Here is a 20,329-nt window from a genome sequence, read left to right as displayed (position 1 = left end):
TCTTTTTTAAATGGATTGATGTAGTAGCAATGCCAAACACCATTGGTATTGCAAGGAGACTAATGGCAATTTTTATTTCTCCTTCCTGTTAAGAAACATTTAAAACAGTGTTTCTCAACCTTGGGCACTTTAAGGTTTGTGGACTTCAACTCCCAGAATTCCTTATTCAGCCACCCTGGCTGGGGAATTCTGGAAGTTGAAGTTCACACTACTTAAGGTTGAAAGAGACACTAGCTTTGTAGGTCAAATTCTAAACTGACCTGCTTGTTTTTCACTTTTGCTTGTTGAATAAAGAGGAAATATGTTTATGTAGCTGCAAACCTGTGAAAATCTCACACCTTAAGTCCCCATCCCATTATCACATGCTACCCAGTCAAGAGTCAAATCTTGCAGTCCTGTGACTATAAAAGCAGGGGCAAGAAGTCATTCTGTCAAGTTTTGATAAAACTACAGGGTTATTGTTGATTATTGGGATCTTCTGCACAGAACCTAGCCCTGGGTTTGTGGCAACTGACCGCCTTCGGGGTATCTGTGCTGTTGTTATTAAGGAGCTCCTGACATCTTGTATGAAATTTGGATATCATCTTGTTTGCGTATATTTTTTAAATGTTTTGCTTTTTAATCTATTTACTAGAGCTATTAAAGCTTAAAATCCCTTTAATTATTGGAAAGTTCATTGTCTAACCAATTGCCTGGGCATCTGATCACTGCCCTAACACTTGGCAGAACAATGGATCATAGCATACTTCTGACTAATTTTGCATGCTAAACTGCAATAGGATCAAATAGAATAGAGCTAGAAGGAACCTCGGAGGTCTTCTAGTCCACCCCCCTGCTCAAGCAGGACAACCTATACCAGACATGTCAAACACAAAGCCCGGGGGCCAGATCCGGCCCACAAAGTGGTTTCATGTGGCCCGCGAAGCCATCCTGGAAACAGTGAGGGAACGGCCCCCACTGCCTTGGCCCTGGCCCAGAGATCCTCCTTCTGCCAGAGACCCTCAGATCTGTCCCACTCCTGCCCAGGCCCCCATAGGCACCCTTGATGCGAACGATGTAGAGCTGGCCACGCCCACCCAGTAGGCCATACGCACTCTAGCCACGCCCACCCAGCAGGCCATGCCCACCCAGGCCACGCCCACCCGGCCCCCTGAGGGCAACCGCAATGCTGATGCGGCCCTCAATGAAATTGAGTTTGACACCCCATCTCAGACAAATGGCTGTCTAGCTAGCCTCTTCTTGAAAATCTCCAGTTGGAGCGCCCACGATTTCTGGAGGCAAGCTGTTCCTCTGGTTAATTGTCCTCACTATCAGGAAGCTTCTCCTTAATTCCAGGTTGCTTCTCTCTTTGAATAGTTTCCATCCATTGTTTCTTGTCCTTCCCTCTGGTGCTTTGGAGAATAACATGACCCCCTCTTCCTTGTGGCAGCCCCTCAGATACTGGAACACTACTATCGTGTCTCCCCCATTTCTTCTTTTCTCTAAACTGGCCATACCCAATTCCTGCAGCTGTTCTTTGTATGTTTTAGCCTCCAGGCCTTTTGATCATCTTAGTTGCTCTTCTCTGAATTTTTTTTTCCAAACTCAACATCTTTTTTGTGATATGGTGACCAAAACTGGCTGCAGTATTCCAGGTGTGGATAGGGCCCATTGTTCCAAGTTGTCAAGATCTTTTTCGATCCTGAGTTTGTCTTCTGGGGTATTGGCTACTCCTGTCAGTTTGGTGTCATCTACAAATTTGATGAATTCCCCCTTCATTTCCCTCATTTAAGTCATTTATGAATATATTGAAGAGTCCTGGGCCTAAGACAGAACCTTGTGGTACCCCACTGCTTACTTCTCTCCGTGTGGATGTAGTACCATTGATGACTACTCGGTGAGTACGGTTTGCCAGCCAGCTACAGATTCATCTGGTGGTGATGTTGTCTATACCACCTTTTTCTAGCTTACCAAGGAGTAGGTTGTGGTCAACTTTACTGAAATCTAAGTATACTACGTCCACAGCATTTCGCTGGTCTACCAGTTTAGTCACTTTATTGAAGAATGAAATAAGATTGGTTTGGCATGATCTGTTTTTGACAAACTCATGTTGGCTATTAGGTATAACTTTGTTTGCTTCTAGTTGTTCCCAGATCTGTTTTTTGATTATCTTTTCTAGGATCTTCCCAGGCATTGATGTTAAACTGATCGGTCTGTATCTTCTGGGTCTGTTTTTTTTTCCTTTCTTGAAGATGGGAACCACATCAGCCCTTTTCCAATCCCCACGTATTTCCCCGGTGCTCCAGGATTTTTAAAAGATGTGGTGCAACGGTTCTGAGACATCTGCCAGCTCCTTCAGAACTCTGTCGCTGTCATGTTTTCATAATGACAGCGGTGTTTACATAATTTTTGTTAGATAGGCTCCTCCCAATCAAAGTTAACTTTCAGAAAGATTTTTCTTTCAAAAATGGGCAAAAGGGCAAGGTACTCTGCCTACCCTCCCAATAATCTTGCTGTTGCGTTTAACAAAAGGGAAAAAAAAGAAACAATGGATTCGGTTGATTAACACCAATCTCCTTTGCTTCTTTATGTTTTGATTTTATCTTCCCAGATGGATTGATCTTAGCTTCATGTCACACTTAAAAGTAAGGAAAAAGATCACAAGGCATTTTGTAACATGGTATTTATAATTCTTAGAAAGTCAAAACAAGGACTGGTTTGACACAGTTTGTAATGGTCTATTTACAGAAAGTTCAGCTTCACACAAACACACATTTTCGAAGTACATTCATACATTCGGTCCTGATACAAGAAATGAGAGAAGAAAGCAGAATTTCCCTGCCTCTCTTCCAGCAATGATGAACCACAAATAACATTATCTTCAACGTGGAAAACAAATTTAAAAATTACAAATCTTGGGCCATGTAATCAAGGGCATCTGCAGAGGAGAGATAACCAACTCAAGAGGGTGGCCATCCAGAGGATGCAACCAAAGCCCCGCCCCTTTTATGTGATATGTATAAAAAGGGGGTGGGGCTTTGATTAGGGGGCCATGGCCGCCATCTCGAGCTTTCTTTTTTTTAACAAATCCTTCCTTTCCTGCAGAAGGCCCCCGAAAATAACATTTGCAGAAGGAGTTTTAGCAGCAGAATTTAGCAGCTCTGGGTGGGACTAACACTCGCAGTATAGATGAGGATTTTAAATATGGGTAGTTCTCAGCTTGTGACCATAATTGGAACTAGAGGTTTCATTGGTAAGCAGGGTGGTTGTTCAGTGAGTCATGCCCCAATTTTACCATGTTTTTCCCATGGTTCTTAAGTGAATCACTGCACTTGCTAAGGGATTCACGCAGTTGTTAAGTTAATCTGGCTTCCCTTATTGACTTTAAGTGATTCCAGGATGCTACAACTATTATAAATATATATATTCAGGTTGCCTAGCACCCGAATTTTGACCATGTGATGTGGGGATGTTGCAATGGTCATAAGTGTGAGGCCCGGTCGGAAGTAACATTTTTCAGTACTATTGTAACTTTGAATGGCTGCTAAACACATGGTTGTAAGTAGAGCAGGGGTCTTCAAATTTGACCCTTTTGTGACTCGTGGACTTCAACTCCCAGAATTCCTCAGCCAGCGTGCCTGGCTGAGGAATTCTGGGAGCTGAAGTCCACGAGTCATAAAAGGGCCAAGTTTGAAGACCCCTGAAGTAGAGGATTACCTGTAGTGTGGTGTCTTTCTAATCCCCAGATGTTTTTCCGAGCTGTTCAGTGTCTTTAAGGAAAGAAAGGGAAAGCTAGGGATTGTAATGCAAATCTAGCTAGAAGGTGCCAGAGTCTGTTGTACGTAAATCTACCCATTGTGTCTGAACACCGTCTCCCTTCTGTAAGGGCAGAAATATGCCCTGTAATGAACACTGAGTTCAACTGCATTTCATTGCCACTTTTTGCAAATTTAAAACCTCCTAATCATGTCACAAAAAGTGGGCAGTATAAGGGTTTTTAAAAAAACCCACAAAAAACAATGTGACAAGTCTCCTGATCCAGGAAACACAAAAGGGCCCTGGAATGTGTGTGTGTGTAACAGGCATCGTCTTACAAATACAAACAGACAGAAAACCAGGCATTTGCATACAGGCTTCTCTTGCCAAATTGTGATGCAGGCAATCTTTTTTTTTCTTTCTTTCTTTTCACATGCCTCAAGATTGTTGTCGGTGTGAATCCTGATCAACGGGTGTAGTAGTTGGGAAAGCAGATCAGAAATTGAAAGACACCCCAATGGGAATTCCCATTGTTTAGATCAGTGTTTGTCAACCTCAGCAAGTTTAAGATGGGTGGACTCCAACTCCCAGAATTCCCCTGCTTGCTGAATTGTCTTAAAGTTGTTGAGGTTGACAAGCACTGCTTTAAAGTTACAATCTATCATTACAAGTCTTATCATACATGCCTGATTTAAGGCAGGAGTCTCCAACCTTGGCAACTTTAAGACTTGTGGACTTCAATTCCCAGAATGCCTCAGCCAGCATAGTTCGCTGAGGAATTCTGGGAGTTGAAGTCCACAAGTCTTAAAGTTGCCAAGCGTTGGAGACCCCTGGTTTAAAGAACCAGTATATATCACAAGACGACATTCTTGTCTCATACTGTTTGGCTGTTTGCTTGAAGGAAATACCAGTGACCATCTGGATTTTAAAACTCCTAAGAAAGAGTTGTCCAACCTTGGCAACTTTTAAGACTTGTAGACTTCAACTCACAGAATTGCCCAGCTAGTATTTCTCAGCTTCTCTGTCTCCAGCACCCACTTTAGGAAGACGAAGTCCCCACCTTCCTTCTCCAGGAACATCTGGTATCCCATGAGCCCTTGCACCAGGCAAGCATTAGCAAGGCTTCCCTGTACCACTAGCCCAGGAGTAGGCAAATATGGCCCCTTTACGACCTGTGAACTTCAACTCCCAGAATTCCTGCAGCAACGTGACTGGCTGAGGAATTCTAGTTGAAGCCCTCAGGTCTTAAAGTTAACAAGTTGGACATCCCTGCCCTAAACCAAGGTTCCAAAGTGGTCAGTATTGACCTCCAAAGGTTGATGGAACTATCCAGGGAATTGCTTATGTAGTAGCTATTATTATTATTATTATTTGTAGCACTACTAATTAAAGTTGTATTCATTGTTTTCATATAATAAATATTTGGGGATTGATAAATGATCATAAACTTCATGAAGGGGTCGATGAGCTGAAAGGTTTGAGGACCACTGCCTTAAACTAAATTTAGCAGAGGGGGGGGGGTCAACCTATTCTCCAAAGCACCTGAAAGCAGGACAAGAAGCAATGGATGTAATCAAGGACAGACCCAACCAAGCACTAAGGAGAAATTTCCTTACACTGAGGACAATCAATCTGTGGAATGACCTGCCTGCAGAAGTTGTGAGTGCTCTTTAAGAAGAGATTGGACAACTATTGGTCTGAAATGGTATAAGGCTTCCTGCTCAAGCAGAGGATTGGACTAGAAGACCTCCAAGGTCCCTTCCATCTCTGTTATTCTGAAGGGCAGCAGCTATGGGGTAGTCAGTAGTCTTCAAGGGCAGCCCCACGTAGAGCACATTGTAATAATCAACTTATGAGGTGATTAGGGCATGAGCGACTGAGAAATTTATCAAAGAGGGAAGCAACCTAGATCTAAAGGAGAAATTTCCTTACAGTGAGAACAGTTAATCAGTGGAATGAGTTGCCTCCAGAAGTTATGGGTGCTCCACATTGGAAAATTTTAAGAAGAAATTGGACAACCATTTGTCTGAAACGGTATAGGGTTTCCTACTTGAGCAGGGGGTCGGACTAGAAGACCTCTATGGTCCCTTCCAACTCTGTTATTCTGTTAGCAGGAAAATGGCGTAACATTTCAGCCTAGCCTTGCAGGACAAAGCATTATTCCAGGAAAAATTTTGAGGTTTTATGGCGGGATTCCACAATCAGCCAAACCTATCAAGAGGCATGCAATCTGAAAGGCGCATCACTTGGGCCGTTGCTAAGAGCCTAGAAATGCAACTTATGTGGTGTTGCCACATTCAAGATTGGATAAGAATCTTTAGATTTCTCTTGATTGACCAGACTTTTATATAGCACTCAAGTCACCCCACTCCTATGTTAAAAAAATATGTTTGGATCATGACACTACTAGCTGATTTGTAGAACCTGATTTTCCCCTTGGCCATCAAACTGAAGTCTTCATGCAAAAACACTTTCACATGTAATTTCCTCCCTCTGGTGCTGACACGTGCTTTGGATCCTGCAAACTGCAATGCCTAGAGCAGGGGTCTTCAAACTTGGCCCTTTTATGACTTGTGGACTTCAACTCCCAGAATTCCTCAGCCAGTCATAAAATGGCCTAGTTTGAAGACCCCTGGCCTAGAGTTTAAATTAAAAACTGGAGGTTTTCAAGAAGAGGTCGGACAGCTGTTTGTCCAGAATGGAGGGGTAGGCAACCTTGGCTCTTTTATGACTCGTGGACTTCAACTCCCAGAATTCAGTGGCTCAGGAATTCTGGGAGTTGAAGTCCACGAGTCATAAAAGAGCCAAGGTTGCCCACCCCTAATGTTTCTCAACCTTGGCTGCTTGAAGACATGTGGACTTCAACTCCCAGAATTCCACAGCCAGCCAAGACTGAGAAACACTGGATAGAGTCTTCTATAGGGGTTGGACTAGAAGACCTCCAAGGCCCCTTGCAACTCTATTGTTCTGTATTCTTCAAGCAGGATGACAGCCTCTGAAGCTTTAAACTGGACCAGGCTGATTTCATTGTATGCCTATGGCAACTCATGATATTGTTCAGAGGGCTGCAATGCTTTTTTCCCTTCTGAAATATGACAAGTAACTTTCAAAAGACAACATATTCTCCTTGGCAATCACTCCCTTTGCAAGTACCTCAATGTTGGGGGTGGGGGAGGGGAAACATTATATGGGATGCATTAAATATTGGGGTAGGATGGGGTGGGGAAGAAACTCTGTATTCTAACCCAGAGCCCAGCATAAGAAAATGCCCAAATGCATTCTACACAAGTGTAAAACACTGAAATGCAGCATTAGACAGAACTCTCAGCATTGGATGCAAAACCTCTGGAGGGGACAAAGCTGCCTTGTTGATGCCACATCCCATAATTGCCTTCATGAAAGCCCTTTCCTCCTCCTCCCCTTTTTGAGTTTCAAGCTACTTATTTGCTTGCGGTTAGCATCCAAAACACCCTGTAGACAAAAAAGATTACACGTAACCCAAAGTGAGTTACACCTTTCGCTGTTGGTGCAAAAGTGTAACCTTTGGCTCAGATTCAGGAATTGCACTTTTCTTCATCGTTGCTCAGCTTCCTCTTTTGGGCCCTGCCCTGTTTCTGATTGTCTTGAAATAATAGCCACGTAAGTTAGATCGAGCCACGGAAAGCTGGCTGAGCAGCTGATCCAAACTGGCGAAGGAACACAAGGCATTCTTGCCCGACACAGCATCATCTTGAGGATCCTTGGTGATCTGAGTTTCAAGAATCCAGCACTCCGACCCGAGGCTGCGGGTGTATAACGATCTGTTGTTGTCCATTTAATTTAGGCTAATTTCAACCTTCAGAAATGCAGTGCACAAACAAACAAAAAAAAAAGAAAGAAGAAGAAGCATACAATGGGTGTGTTTTGCTGAATAATAAGGTAACTCGGACATCTTTGAAGTTTAACTTATTTTGAAATTTACTAGCTCGGCAAGACTTCTTTTTTTTTAAATTTTCTTTTAATCTGTTTCACGTTGACAAAATATTAAATTGTGAAATCCGGAGCTTTGGGAAAAGGCAATTTGGTCCAGCATCTGCAGGTAAACAGAGAAGATTGATCCCTGAGGAGATGCTTTCTGGTCTGTTCAGCTTCCAGCTTTTTGTCCAGCTGTTAAGCTTCTGTTCAGCTCCCCCACCTTCATATCTGAGTTTGTGGATGCAGAGCTGTGAGTATCGCTGTAGACATCTGAAAAGGGAATGCACCAACAGTATCAATAATGCTGATTTAATTTTTAAAGATAATAATAATAATAATAATAATAATAATAATAATAAGAAGAAGAAGAAGAAGAAGAAGAAGAAGAAGAAGAAGAAGAAGAAGAAGAAGAAGTTGGAAGGGACCTTGGAGGTCATCTAGTCCAACCCCCTGCTAAGGCAGGAAACCCTATACCATTTCAGACAAATGGCTGTCCAGTCTCTTCTTACTATCGAGCAAGGTAGTAGCAACTGTGAGAGGGATCTCGGAGTCCTAGTGGACAATCACTTCAATATGAGCCAGCCGTGTGCTGCAGCTGCCAAAAAAGCCAACACAGTGCTAGGCTGCATTAACAGAGGGATAGAATCAAGATCACGTGAAGTACTAATACCACTTTACAATGCCTTGGTAAGGCCACACTTGGAATACTGCATCCAGTTTTGGTCACCACGATGTAAAAAAGATGTCGAGACTCTAGAAAGGGTACAGAGAAGAGCAACAAAGATGATTGGGGGACTGGAGGCTAAAACATATAGGGAACGGTTGCTGGAATTGGGTATGTGTAGTTTGATGAAGAGAAGGGTGAGGGGTGACATGATACCTATGTGGAAGCTGTCCCAGGTGTCACTTTTCTGCCAGAGATTCCTTCTTGGTAATCAGCCACCAATACAACCTTGAAACTCTTCTTCAACTGAAAGACGCTCACAATACAGGTAGTCCTTGACTTACAAACCACAAATTGAGCCCCAAATGTATGTGGCTAAGTGAGACAAGTTGTTAAGTGGGCTTTGCCCCATTTTAGGACCTTTCTTGTCAAATTTGTTCAGTGCATCACTGCAGCTGTTAAGTTGGTAACACAGCTGTTCAGTGACTCTAGCTTCCCCACTGATTTTGTAGAAGGTCACAAAAGGGGATCACATGATCCCAGGACACTGCAAGAGTCATAAATATGAACCTGTTGCCAAGCATTCTGAATTTTGATCACATGGCCGTGGGCTTGCTGCAAAGGTCATAAGGGTGGGAAATGGACTTATGACCAAGTCACCTTTTTCAGTGCTGTTCGTTTCACTAAATGAATGGTTGTAAATCGAGGACTACCTGTAGAAAGTTGCATTTTTCATTAATATTCCATCCCATTGCCTCTTTCTTCCCTCTCATGCTTATCTCACCTGCAAATGAAGAGTTCTGCACCCTCCTTTCTTAACTCTTTACTTGTTCTTCATGATTAGTAAAGGTCTACCGACATTATTTACTTCTCCCAAAAGCATGACTGAAAGACATTTTAGGCCTATTAACTTGGAAGGTAGAATTTGAAAACAATAGATTACTGAGTGAAGATGGCAAGACACGTAAGATTTTGGATTTGGCTTCAAAAAGCAATTTCGTTGAGGGGGGCCTGGATGAGGATGAACGAAGAAAGCTCTGTGGCTTACTGATGTTGCTACTGGTTTGTTAATTTGAGGTGCCTCTCTGTGTCCCCTCAGTTTGGGGATAATGAGCACATTTTAATAATTTTTAATTTTTGTATCTTGTTTTTATTATGTATTGCCCTGTTCACCGCCCTGAGTCCTTCGGGAGAAGGGCGGTATACAAATTAAATTAATAAATAATAAATAAATTAATTAATATGATAAGAATAGTCCAGTTCACCAATGTTCTGTCTTCCCCAAGAAACAATATGCCAGATTTTTTTTACTGCATAGGAAGTCAAGTGCGCACAATTAAATAACAAATATAAAACTTTTCAAACTTTCCTATGGGTTACCTGAATTGCTGATTCTACAAGTGCTGTTGGCTTCAGCTTCTGCTGGTTGTAACAAACTGGAAGGTATCCAGTCTGTTTTTTCCGAAACTAGCTTCTTTACTAACCTGAGTTTAGAGGGGAAAAAAAATTAATTTCCCTTTTTTCACATGTCATCCACTGCTGGTACTGTATATAGCAGTGATGGCAAACCTTTTAGAGACTGAGTGCCCAAACCACAGCCCCAAACCCACTTATTTATCGCAAAGTGCCAAGGCCGCATCAGCATTGTGGTGTCCTCAGGGGAGGCATGGGGGTGTGGCACACTGGGTGGGCGTGGCCCACTGGGTGGGCATGGCTGCGGTTGTCACGGCAGACTGGGTGGGCGCGGCTGGGGTGGGCATGGCCACCTCAATGTTGCTCATGGGGGGATGCCTGTGGGGGCTGGGCAGGGTTTTGGGAGATCTAGGGGGTCTCTGGCAGGTGGGGCAGTGGGCAGAAGGACCAGCATAGATGCGGGGAGGCACGCAATCCTAGCTGGGACTGGGGGGCCATGGCGCCGATGGGGATCTGGCTTTCCCTGCTCGGAGTGGCCTTTGGCTTGCTGGTGGTGGGCGTGTTCTACCACCTCTACTCAAGCTTGCTAGCCGCCTGCTTTGCCTCCTTTGTGCTGGGTGGGGCTGCTGCTCCGGGTGGCGGTGGTGGCCTAATGGACCTGTGCAAGTTGCTGGCAGCAGCGGCGGCGCGCGTGCCCACAGAGAGGGCTCTGAGTGCCACCTCTGGCACACGTGCCATAGGTTCGCCACCACTAGTATATATCATGCAATCCTTCTGAGTTAATATAGGATTATAAAGTTAGTCCACATAAAAATACTTGTTGCAGAAAGCAATCAGAGGTTGGGAAATGCTCAGAGACACGTCCAAAATCAATTACAAATTCATCTAATATCATTAAAGAAATTTTTCTTCCAGATAAAATAATCCTGCCTGCCTGCCTTCTCTTTCAATTTGTGTTTTTTTCAAGATTCAGCCAAGAACCCAGAGGAAAGTATTTTTCCCCTCTGTAATTATGATTTAAAAATTCTATGAGCAGGTATATCATTTACTTACCATTGCCCATTCTCTCCTTCTTGAATAAACTCCACTAGATCTCCCTCCTCTAAAGTGAGGGAGTCTGGGAAACAGGTGTCAAAACTTCCTTCTACTCGGTATAGATTTGATCCCTAAAATTGAATAAAAGCAAGCCACAGATAATTATTCCCAAAAGTAGCCAGTGGTATTTTACTGATGCACTGCAAATGTTCATTAATATAAGTCATCCTAGAAAAATAGAAGGGAAGTATAAAATATTATAAATATAAACAATCTACATTCTACAATATTTGGTACAGCAATGAACAGAATAGTTGGAAGGGACCTTGGAGGTTTTCTAGTGACTAGTCCAGGGTTAGGCAAACTTGGCTCTTTTATGACTTGTGGACTTCGACTCCCAGAATTCCTGAGCCAGCTGGCTTCAGCTTAGAAGCCTTGGTTAGCAGTTCAGTTCCTGCATTCAATAAAGCATGTTCCTGCCTGAACTCTCTCGCCTCGTCTCCTCTTGCTGCAAAGAACCCAGTACACAACAATCTTGGAAACAGCCCTGTAGACTGAGTGTGCAGAACTAGTTTTTCTGACATGTCTAGATCTGGGGTCTCGAAACTTGGCAACTTGAAGACTTGTGGACTTCAACTCCCAGAATTCCTCAGCCAGCCACAGCTGGCTGAGGAATTCTGGGAGCTGAAGTCCACAAGTCTTCAAGTTGCCAAGTTTGAAGAACCCTGGTCTAGATCTTGCATGAAGGTCAGAAGGATGTTACCTACATTAGAAGGGTGGCTGTCTTCCTCCAGGTCTGAAGAGTTTGAGAGGTCCTCAGTGCTGGACGGAATGGCTTCGAAGTCTTCAAATGTATCTAGCGATGGCATCTGTCTCCTAGGCCAACCTTCATTAAAAAACAAAACGCAGCAGTTGGCATTAGCTCCTGTTGTGTTTTAGATAAGATAGAAGGAGTCTGGTAAAAATAATAATAATAACAATAGCAGCCCCAAATTCAATTCCCCAAATCAGTATTGCATGCCTTCTGTTGCTCAGAGCTTCCTGGGTTGCTGCTGGAGTTTCTGTGCTGCTCAGCCTTAGTGCCTACGTCTGGCTACATCCTTGTTTTAATTTCTTCCGTTCTTGATGAACGAGATTAGCCAACTTTCTCCTCCGACTCTAAAATTAAAGGTAAAGGTTCCCCCGCACATAAGTCCTAGTCATTTCCAACTCTAGGGGCCGGTGCTCATCTCCGTTTCAAAGCCGAAGAGCCAGCGCTTGTCCGAGGACGTCTCCGTGGTCATGTGGCCGGCATGACTAGACGCCAAAGGCGCACGGAACGCTGTTACCTTCCCACCGTAGTGATCCCTATTTTTCTACTTGCATTTTTTACGTGCTTTCGAACTGCTAGGTTGGCAGAAGCTGGGACGAGTAACAGGCGCTCACTCTGTTACGCGGCACTCGGGATTCGACCCGCCAGACTGCCGATCTTCTGATCAACAAGCTTAGCATCCTAACCCACTCAGCCACCGTGTCCCTTTTCCTCTGACTCTAGTGGTGCTTAATAATATACGCATTCATTGATAAAAGTAATTTGATTCTTTCTTTACTGAAATAATTCATATGGTTGCCCGTGTTGCAACAGTGACTCGGGGTGATGCACAAGGCTTTAAACCCAACAATTGAAAAATGAGAGCTTCTATCCATGCAAATCAGGAAGGGGTGAACCCAGAGGATAAGGCATTTTCTATCATAAAAGGAAGGGAAACGTCTTTCCAAGTGGAGATTTATTTTATTTTATTTTTGCTTTTCACCTGTTTTTCAATAATTGATTGACTGACTTAATTTCTAACCTGTTTCTTCCACAGCCAAGGTAGGTTTATTTATTTGATTTTTTTTAATCCTGCCTTTATTACTTTATAAGCAACTTAAAATATAATATATGATACTCGTTCCTCCTCGTACTTCCCCTAAAATAACCATGTGAGGTGGGTTGGGCTGAGAGAAGGTGACTGGCCTAAAGTCACCCAGCTGGCTTTCATGTCCAAGGAGGGGCTAGAACTCCCAGTCTCCTGGTGATTGGCCCAAAGTCACCCTGCTGGCTTACATGCCAAAGGCAGGACTAGAACTCACAGTCTCCTGATGATTGGCCCAAAGTCACCCAGCCAGCTTTCACGCCTAAGGTGGGACTAGAACTCCCAGTCTCCTGGTGATTTGCCCAAAGTCACCCAGCTGGCTTACATGCCAAAGGTGGGACTAGAACTCTCAGTCTCCTGATGATTGACCCAAAGTTACCCAGCCAGCTTTCATGCCTAAGGTGGGACTAGAACTCACAGTCTCCTGGTGATTTGCCCAAAGTCACCCAGCTGGCTTACATGCCTAAGGTGGGACTAGAACTCTCAGTCTCCTGATGATTGGCCCAAAGTCACCCAGCCAGCTTTCATGCCTTAACCACCATACACTACAAAATATCAATTAACCCAATCTTCAATTATAATACTGATATAAGGGAAATTAGTATCTCAGTGGAAGATCTGTTTTTTGCGATCTTTCCAAACAATGGGTGGAGAGGATTAGGAAGTGTATCCTACAGCCTAGGAGCCCTGCAAAAGAAGGCCGTGTTTGTTGACATGGTATGCTGTGTGTTGATTGCCAGCAACCAATATTTTGAATCACAGCATTCTTAGTCTGCACACTCATTTGCACAAAAGCACCCAAGGCTTACTTGTGGAATCAGGGGAGCACAAAATTATATCAGTTTCGTGGGAGGAAAGCTATGACTCAGTTGCCCTTACAAAAAATTCAAATGGCCTATTGCCAGAGTAATATTGTTAACAAGAGGCATTATTTCTAGATTGATTTAGCAGCTATTTTGGTGAACGATACAGATCCTTTTCTTCACAGATTATATAGGTGGCAGAATAAGTTTATTCATGGTTCAAGGAAATGGAAAGAAGCCAGCTAAATCCTTCTCTTGATAAAGATGTCAAAAAACATTAGAATACAAATCGGCGGAGAACTTTGGAGACAATTCCTATTGGCAGAAGGACTTGAGGTGACAAAATGTTTCCCAGTTTATTAAAAGGAAACATACTCTGTTCATTTTCCGCCAATGATAAATTCACTTTTTTCAAACAACCCATTGAAATATATTCTATATAAACCTTCCCACAATTTACATCACATTTTAATTACCTGTTTGATTTCTACCCATCAAATTATAAGATTATTTGAACTAAGAACTAAAAGACAGGAAAGGTGAACACAAGAAAAGGAAAGATGCAGAACAAAATTATAGCAAGGTAAATATCATAATAGGCTCTTCGCTTTAAAAATAATAGAGAACTTAAGAGATCTTATATAGTGCTAATTTGTTGCTTTTGTTTATAAGATTGTTTTTTTTCTAAAAAAAAAACAACGCCGGTCCATCAAAGTTAGACAGTTAATTGTCAGCCAGCTTCTAAAACATGTGACGTATAATATTTAGGAATTTTTGGAAGAGGAGATGAATTAAAAGTGGAATTGTGTCCTATCCTGTATTGGCTCAGTCAGGCAGTTAAACACACTTGGAGAACATCACTTTATTGAAGGCCATTGTGTCTGAATCAAAATAGGTATTTCTTCTGAAAGTGATAATCGTGACAAAACACAAAGGTGTCGCTCTGGGTTTTATTCCACTAGTCATAGCCAACTTTAGGGGTCAGTTCTCATCTCCGTTTCTTTAAGCCATCGAGCCAGCACCGTTCAGACATTTCCGCAGTCATGTGACTAGCATGACATCATGCTGTAGCACAAAGCGTACGGTGAAACACGGAACGTTGTTATCTTCCCACTGAAGTGGTACCTATTAATCTACTTGCATTTACATGCTTTCAAACTGCTAGGTTGGCAGAAGCTGAGGCAAGTGATGGCAGCTCACTCTGGCTCATGGTGGTAGGACACGAGCCACTGGCGTCTTATAATCGTTGACAGCACAATGAGAATATCAGCAATGCATGAGGTGTATTCTAAAAATGACAATCGCTGCTTGAACTTTCTTGGGTTTAGCCAGTTGTCAATATTTTCATGGGAGACCTCAGAGAACCCCAGAGGCTGGGAAGTTAGGAAAAAACATCCCAGAAGAAGACAACAGCAAACTATTTCAACCGCGTTGCCAAGAAAACTGCACTGAATTCATAAAGTCACCAGGAATCAACTGGACTCATGAAACAACATAGATAAATCAACACTCTGAAGAGTTTATGATTTCCAAACTGGGGAGGAAAAAAAAGGAAGGATCAGTAAAATACGACGGAAGTCGATGGTAGAAAAAAGAGTTTAGGTGGTCAATAGGAAATAAAAATGATTGTCATGCTTCAGTCAATCTGGAGGCTTCTGGCACAAACCCCAGTCAAGTGGTGAGAGCACATTTAAGAAACTAAGGCTTCTTCTTGTGTAAACGAGTTCCAGTCCATTTCATGGGGCTAACCCAGATAAATTTCCTCCGTACCAGATCTTTCCCCCCCCCAAAAAAAGATGTTCTTAATAACATGCACATCTGATCTTAAAAAGAATACTCTGATTTCTTTTTACCTGTCTGTGAAGCTGATCTGGGTACCGCTCTTGTAGAGGAAACGGCGTTGGAGTTAGCTTGAGCCAAGAAGGTGCTTTCAAAGGCATCTGGGATAGGAAGCAGAGTATTCTATAATTTTAAAAATGCTGTTTGGCATCCATCTTAAAAGACGAAATGGTGAGCATGCAAACCTTCCTTGACAAATTTCAAAGATTGTGTTAAGGAAAACAGGCATCTTCAGGACTACTTTACTCTGGATCACTGGAGTCCACAGACAGGCCATCCAAAACCAAAATCAAGATAGGAGCCTCAGCTATATAATTGAAGCCTCACCCGCTTATGTCTATGCTACACAGACAACTGGAAAGCCAAACCAACTCCCCTTGGTAGGGACAAGAAGAGGGCAGTGGAATGTGGCGATTTTACAGCACGTTCTGCCAACTGCTTCAGAGTCTCCACACAACATTTTTAAATGCTGTTCCAAAACTGTGGGAAAACATCATGTTAGCCTGTAGGACCCTGTTTCAAAATGAGGTTTTTTTAGAGCTTAACACGGAAGAGGAGACTCAAAGAAAAAAACGATTACAGATAATTCTTGACTTACAACTATTCATTTAGCCCAGGGGGTCTTCAAACTTGGCCCTTTTATGACTGGTGGACTTCAACTCCCAGAATTCCTCAGCCAGGCACGCAGCTGCAGTGTCCCAGAGTCCCGTGATCGCCATTTATGACCTACCCAGCTGGCTTCTGACCAGCAAAGTCAATGGGAGAAGCTGGATTCATTTAACGACCAATTGCTTCACTCAACAGCTGCAGTGAACCGTTTAACAACTGTGTCAAAAATGGTAGTAAGATTGGGTCTGACTCACTTCACAACCACTTTGCTTAGCAGTGGAAATTCTGCTCATAATGGGGGTCATAAGTCGAGGACTATCGGTATTTCTGCTTCATCCTAAGTGTTTGTCACAGGTGATGGACATTACATATAAGGGAAATTGCATCTTCTCTCTAGTATGAACAGCTTTTGAAATGGAAGTCTGCCTTCCAGAATGTTCTTCTCCAAGTTCTTCTTTCTAGATCAGGGGTCCCCAACCCAGCACCGGTCCACAGCATGCCAGCAACCGGTCCACACAAACAAGCAAAGCCCCATCCTTGGGATGCAGGCAGCATGCAAATCCATGCCCCCTGTGGTCCACGGAAAATCTTTCTCCATGGAACCGGTCCTTAGTGCCCAAAAGCACATCGTCATTAAGTGAATCCAGCTTCCCCCATTGATTTTGCTTGGGGGCTGCTATTCTAGATCATTAATTTTCCCAAGAGGCCACTTGAGAAATTGGGACTGTTGGGGAGGGCCAAATCAATGGGGGTTGTGAAGGTGTGTAGGCACACATCCACATACATACACAAATTGAAAGAAAAAAAAATAGCAGTCACCTTCAAAATAAAAGCAAACCACATGGGACAAGACAGGAACAGCCAAAGGGCTGGATGTGGTCCAGGGGTCATAAAATGCCCAGGTGTGCTCTAGATAATTTAAGAAATGTTGTCCATGATTTATGACCACAATTGAACCTAGAATTATGGTCATAAAGTTGTTGCTGCTATTTAGCAAGGCACCCATGAAATCCTGGCTCTGACCGTTGCAGTCCTTATGTGGAGCATGGGGTGCCTTGTGGGGGAGTGGGGAGGGGAAGCCCTGGGTTGTTGAATGAATTGGTCTAAGTTGAGGACTACCTGCTTAGAATTCTGAGACTTCTAAGACTCTCCCCTACTGCTGAGATGTAGCTATCTCCAGGCATCCTTTAATCAACCAAAAACAGTCCTGGCATGAAACGTGTGTCTCCTTTGCCAAGCCCTCTGCTTTATTTTGCTTCTCTCTCTGTTCCCAGCAAACACCAACAGATTTTGAACTCAAAGAATGAGCTTGGACGACTTTCTGACAAGTCAATGGGGAAGCCAGACTCACTTAACAACCGTGTTGCTAACTTCACAACTGCAATGCTTCACTTAAAAAGTGTGGCGAGAAAGGTCGCTCAATAACTGTCTCGCTTAAGCAATAATCGGGCTCAATTGTGGTCGTAGGTTGAGGACTACCTGTAAGTCTATCTCGCTTGTGGACTGGCATCAAGATAAAGGTATTGTCATGGGCACGGGGGAGAGCCATTCTATTGTCTGGAAATGGTGCCATGGCTAAGTCAAACTACGGAAAGGCCAGGAGTCACAAAATATCTAGAGGAACAGACGAGAAAGGCACCTGACATTTTCATGGATAACTTGAGGTGTCACCAACAGAACTTTCCTACCACTAGAGGGAGCAGTGATATTAAAGCTCTCCTGTGCAGAAAGTAATTTTATATCCACGCTCTTCCACACTTAAGTGAATGCTGTAATTTTACATTCTTGGCTTTAAGAGAGAACATAAAGCATGTCAGAGGTTAGACGTCAATGCTATTTGGACATGGAAAGCATGTAGTCAAAAAGTCACAATAGGGCACCGTTTAGAATCAATCACGTGAACCTCTATATCCATTCAGAATTATTTCCATTTTAAATCTTGATGATATGTAATCAAAGGACTGCCAACACATGTAGCCTGATTACTGACTAGCAAATTAAACAAGATTAGCATTAATCAAGCACAGCACAGGCAAAAAGATTGGCCCTACTCAAATCAGACAGGGAAGCACGCAGTCAAAATCACCAGGAGTTAGCAATCTCAAAGACAAAGAAGGACAAAGCTGCAATCATTCAAATAGGATGGATGAAGAAGATGAGGAATAGATAAAAGTAGAATGAATTGAACCACGAACAAAAGTAGAAATTTTTTTAGGCTAAGGCTGCCTCTGATCATGTCATTTCAGGGTTTCATGTCAAAACAATGAGAGGTATGGAGACCGGACAAGAAGAAATGCGATTGATTGCTTTTTTTTTAAAAAAAAAAAACCAACCTAAATTTAACTAATTGATATGCTCACTTCTGATGAGAAGCGAAACGTCTTCAAAGGAAAAACAAAGAAAGTCCAGTTGCCTCTTAATAATAATAATATTATAATAATAAAGTTGGAAGGGACCTTGGAGGTCATCTAGTCCAACCCCCTGCTCAGGCAGAAAACCCTATACCATTTCAGACAAATGGCTGTCCAGTCTCTTCTTAACAACTTCCAGTGTTGGAGCCTTCACAATTTCTGGAGGCAGGTTGTTCCACTGATCAATTGTTCTGACTGTCAGGAAATTTTTCCTTAGTTCTAGGTTGCTTCTCTCTTTGATCAGTTTCCATCCGTTGCTTCTTGTCCTGCCTTCAGGTGCTTTGGAGAATAGCTTGACTCCCTCTTCTCTGGGGCAGCCCCTAACATGTTGGAACGCTGCCATCATGTCCCCCTTTAGTCCTTCTCTTCATTAAACTAGACATACCCAATTCCAACAACCGTCCCTTACATGTTTTAGCCTCCAGTCCCCTGATCATCTTTGTTGCTCTTCTCTGCACTCTTGAGAAAGCACCTTTTGAGTCTTCAGCAATAGATACAACAGGTAAGACGCATCAACTGACAAAGAAGAAATCTCATCCAATATGGAATTGGGAGAATGGTTTGAAATGTGAGTGGCGATATGAGAAAGGACAATCTACAAGTCAACAGCATGCATGGCCTCAGGAGCTGTACCTTCAAAACCCAGAGGAGTTGGATCACTTTTGATTTCGTGCCTCTTGACTTTAACCGCAGGAACAAGGGGACCTGTGTGAAGTTTGCAGAGAGAAAGAATGGAAATACAGTTAGATGCCAGACCTGCTCGCTTGGCACGGCAAGGGGTTTAGCAGTCGATGGAAGAAATATATTGTTGCGGGAGCAGCAACAAACCACCCAATAGCTTGTTTTTATAAATTATTTCTGCTCATCAAAAGAACTATAGGATTCCTACCAAGGGACTTGGGCCCAGATCTCTAGATCTCCTCTCTTAATGTTTTAGGAATTATTACATTTCATGCCCATACTGTATATATGAGTTTCTGTTTGCACGAAACTTTAACCAACTAACAGCGGAACTCTGTCCCTGTATTCTCTTTGAGTGTAGACAATTGAAACTAAAGATGGGTAGGACAACAGTGCCTCTAATACTATGTTGACCGTAATAAAACATTTTGTATTGACAAATATTACATTTCCCCTTAGTTTCCCCCCCCCCCCGCTTTAGCCATTAAAGCAGCGGTCTTCAAACTTGGCCCTTTTATGACTTGTGGACTTCAACTCCCAGAATTCCTCAGCCAGCGTGCCTGGCTGAGGAACTCTGGGAGTTGAAGTCCACAAGTCATAAAAGGGCCAAGTTTGAGGACCCCTGCATTAAAGTTTGTTCCCTTACATAATATATTGCATTACCATGTTTCTAATCAGATATAACCTAGGATGGTAAAGATGTCCTTGAGTCAAACTCAGCTCTTGGTAACTGCATCCATCTCACACCTGGTAATTTCATGCAATTATCTCAGCAACTCTTCTGAGTGGGTGTGGCTGGAGTGGGCGTGGCCGGATGGTCACAGCCGACTGGATGGGCGTGGCCAGGGTGGAAGTGGCCAGCTTGACATCGCTTGTGTTGCTGGGTGCCTGGGGCCCCCAGGGTTCTCTGGCGAAAGGCGTCATGACCAGGGTGGTGCCGGGGTCTGATCCACTGGAGGAGCCTTGCCAACCCTCTCGGGCCATGCGGGGAACCCCTGGACAGCAGCAGGTGCCCTGCTTGGCCCTTGAGCTCCCCGGGCGCTCGCTGGAAGACGAGGTTGGATGACGGGGGCTGAGCGCGCAAGGGGCTGCGATGTGGCATTGCCACAGCCCCATCTGTCTTTGCTACTGTGGCTGGGACAGGGAAGGTGGCCGCCCAGCTGCCCAGTGCATCCGGCAGGCTGGATTGCGTGCCTCCCCCCGCCTTTGCCTCCACCAGCTGCTTGGAGCAGGGCTTTTCAACTTTTTCACCCATTGTACCACTTTTAGGATATGGCAACAACCAAGTAC

The 20,329-nt window shown here is 43.5% G+C and overlaps 1 protein-coding gene across 1 annotated transcript in view; it reads right to left on the bottom strand.

Moving 5' to 3' along the window:
- Positions 1 to 7,377: 7,377 nt before the first annotated feature.
- MCF2L2 (MCF.2 cell line derived transforming sequence-like 2) overlaps positions 7,378 to 20,329 on the bottom strand; it is a gene marked incomplete at its 5' end in the record, with an annotated part of 214,247 nt that continues 201,295 nt past the window's right edge. The window contains 6 exons of the mRNA XM_081329835.1: positions 7,378 to 7,959; positions 9,734 to 9,837; positions 10,820 to 10,932; positions 11,569 to 11,687; positions 15,353 to 15,439; positions 18,992 to 19,063. Of these exons, the coding sequence (XP_081185961.1) occupies positions 7,859 to 7,959; positions 9,734 to 9,837; positions 10,820 to 10,932; positions 11,569 to 11,687; positions 15,353 to 15,439; positions 18,992 to 19,063 (596 nt within the window). The 3' untranslated portion in view covers positions 7,378 to 7,858. The remainder of the gene's footprint in view (positions 7,960 to 9,733; positions 9,838 to 10,819; positions 10,933 to 11,568; positions 11,688 to 15,352; positions 15,440 to 18,991; positions 19,064 to 20,329) is intronic.

This window comes from Vipera berus (genome assembly GCF_964194415.1).
Source record: "Vipera berus genome assembly, chromosome: 5".
NCBI classification, from domain to species: domain Eukaryota; kingdom Metazoa; phylum Chordata; class Lepidosauria; order Squamata; family Viperidae; genus Vipera; species Vipera berus.
This window is presented reverse-complemented; position numbering and strand designations above follow the sequence as displayed.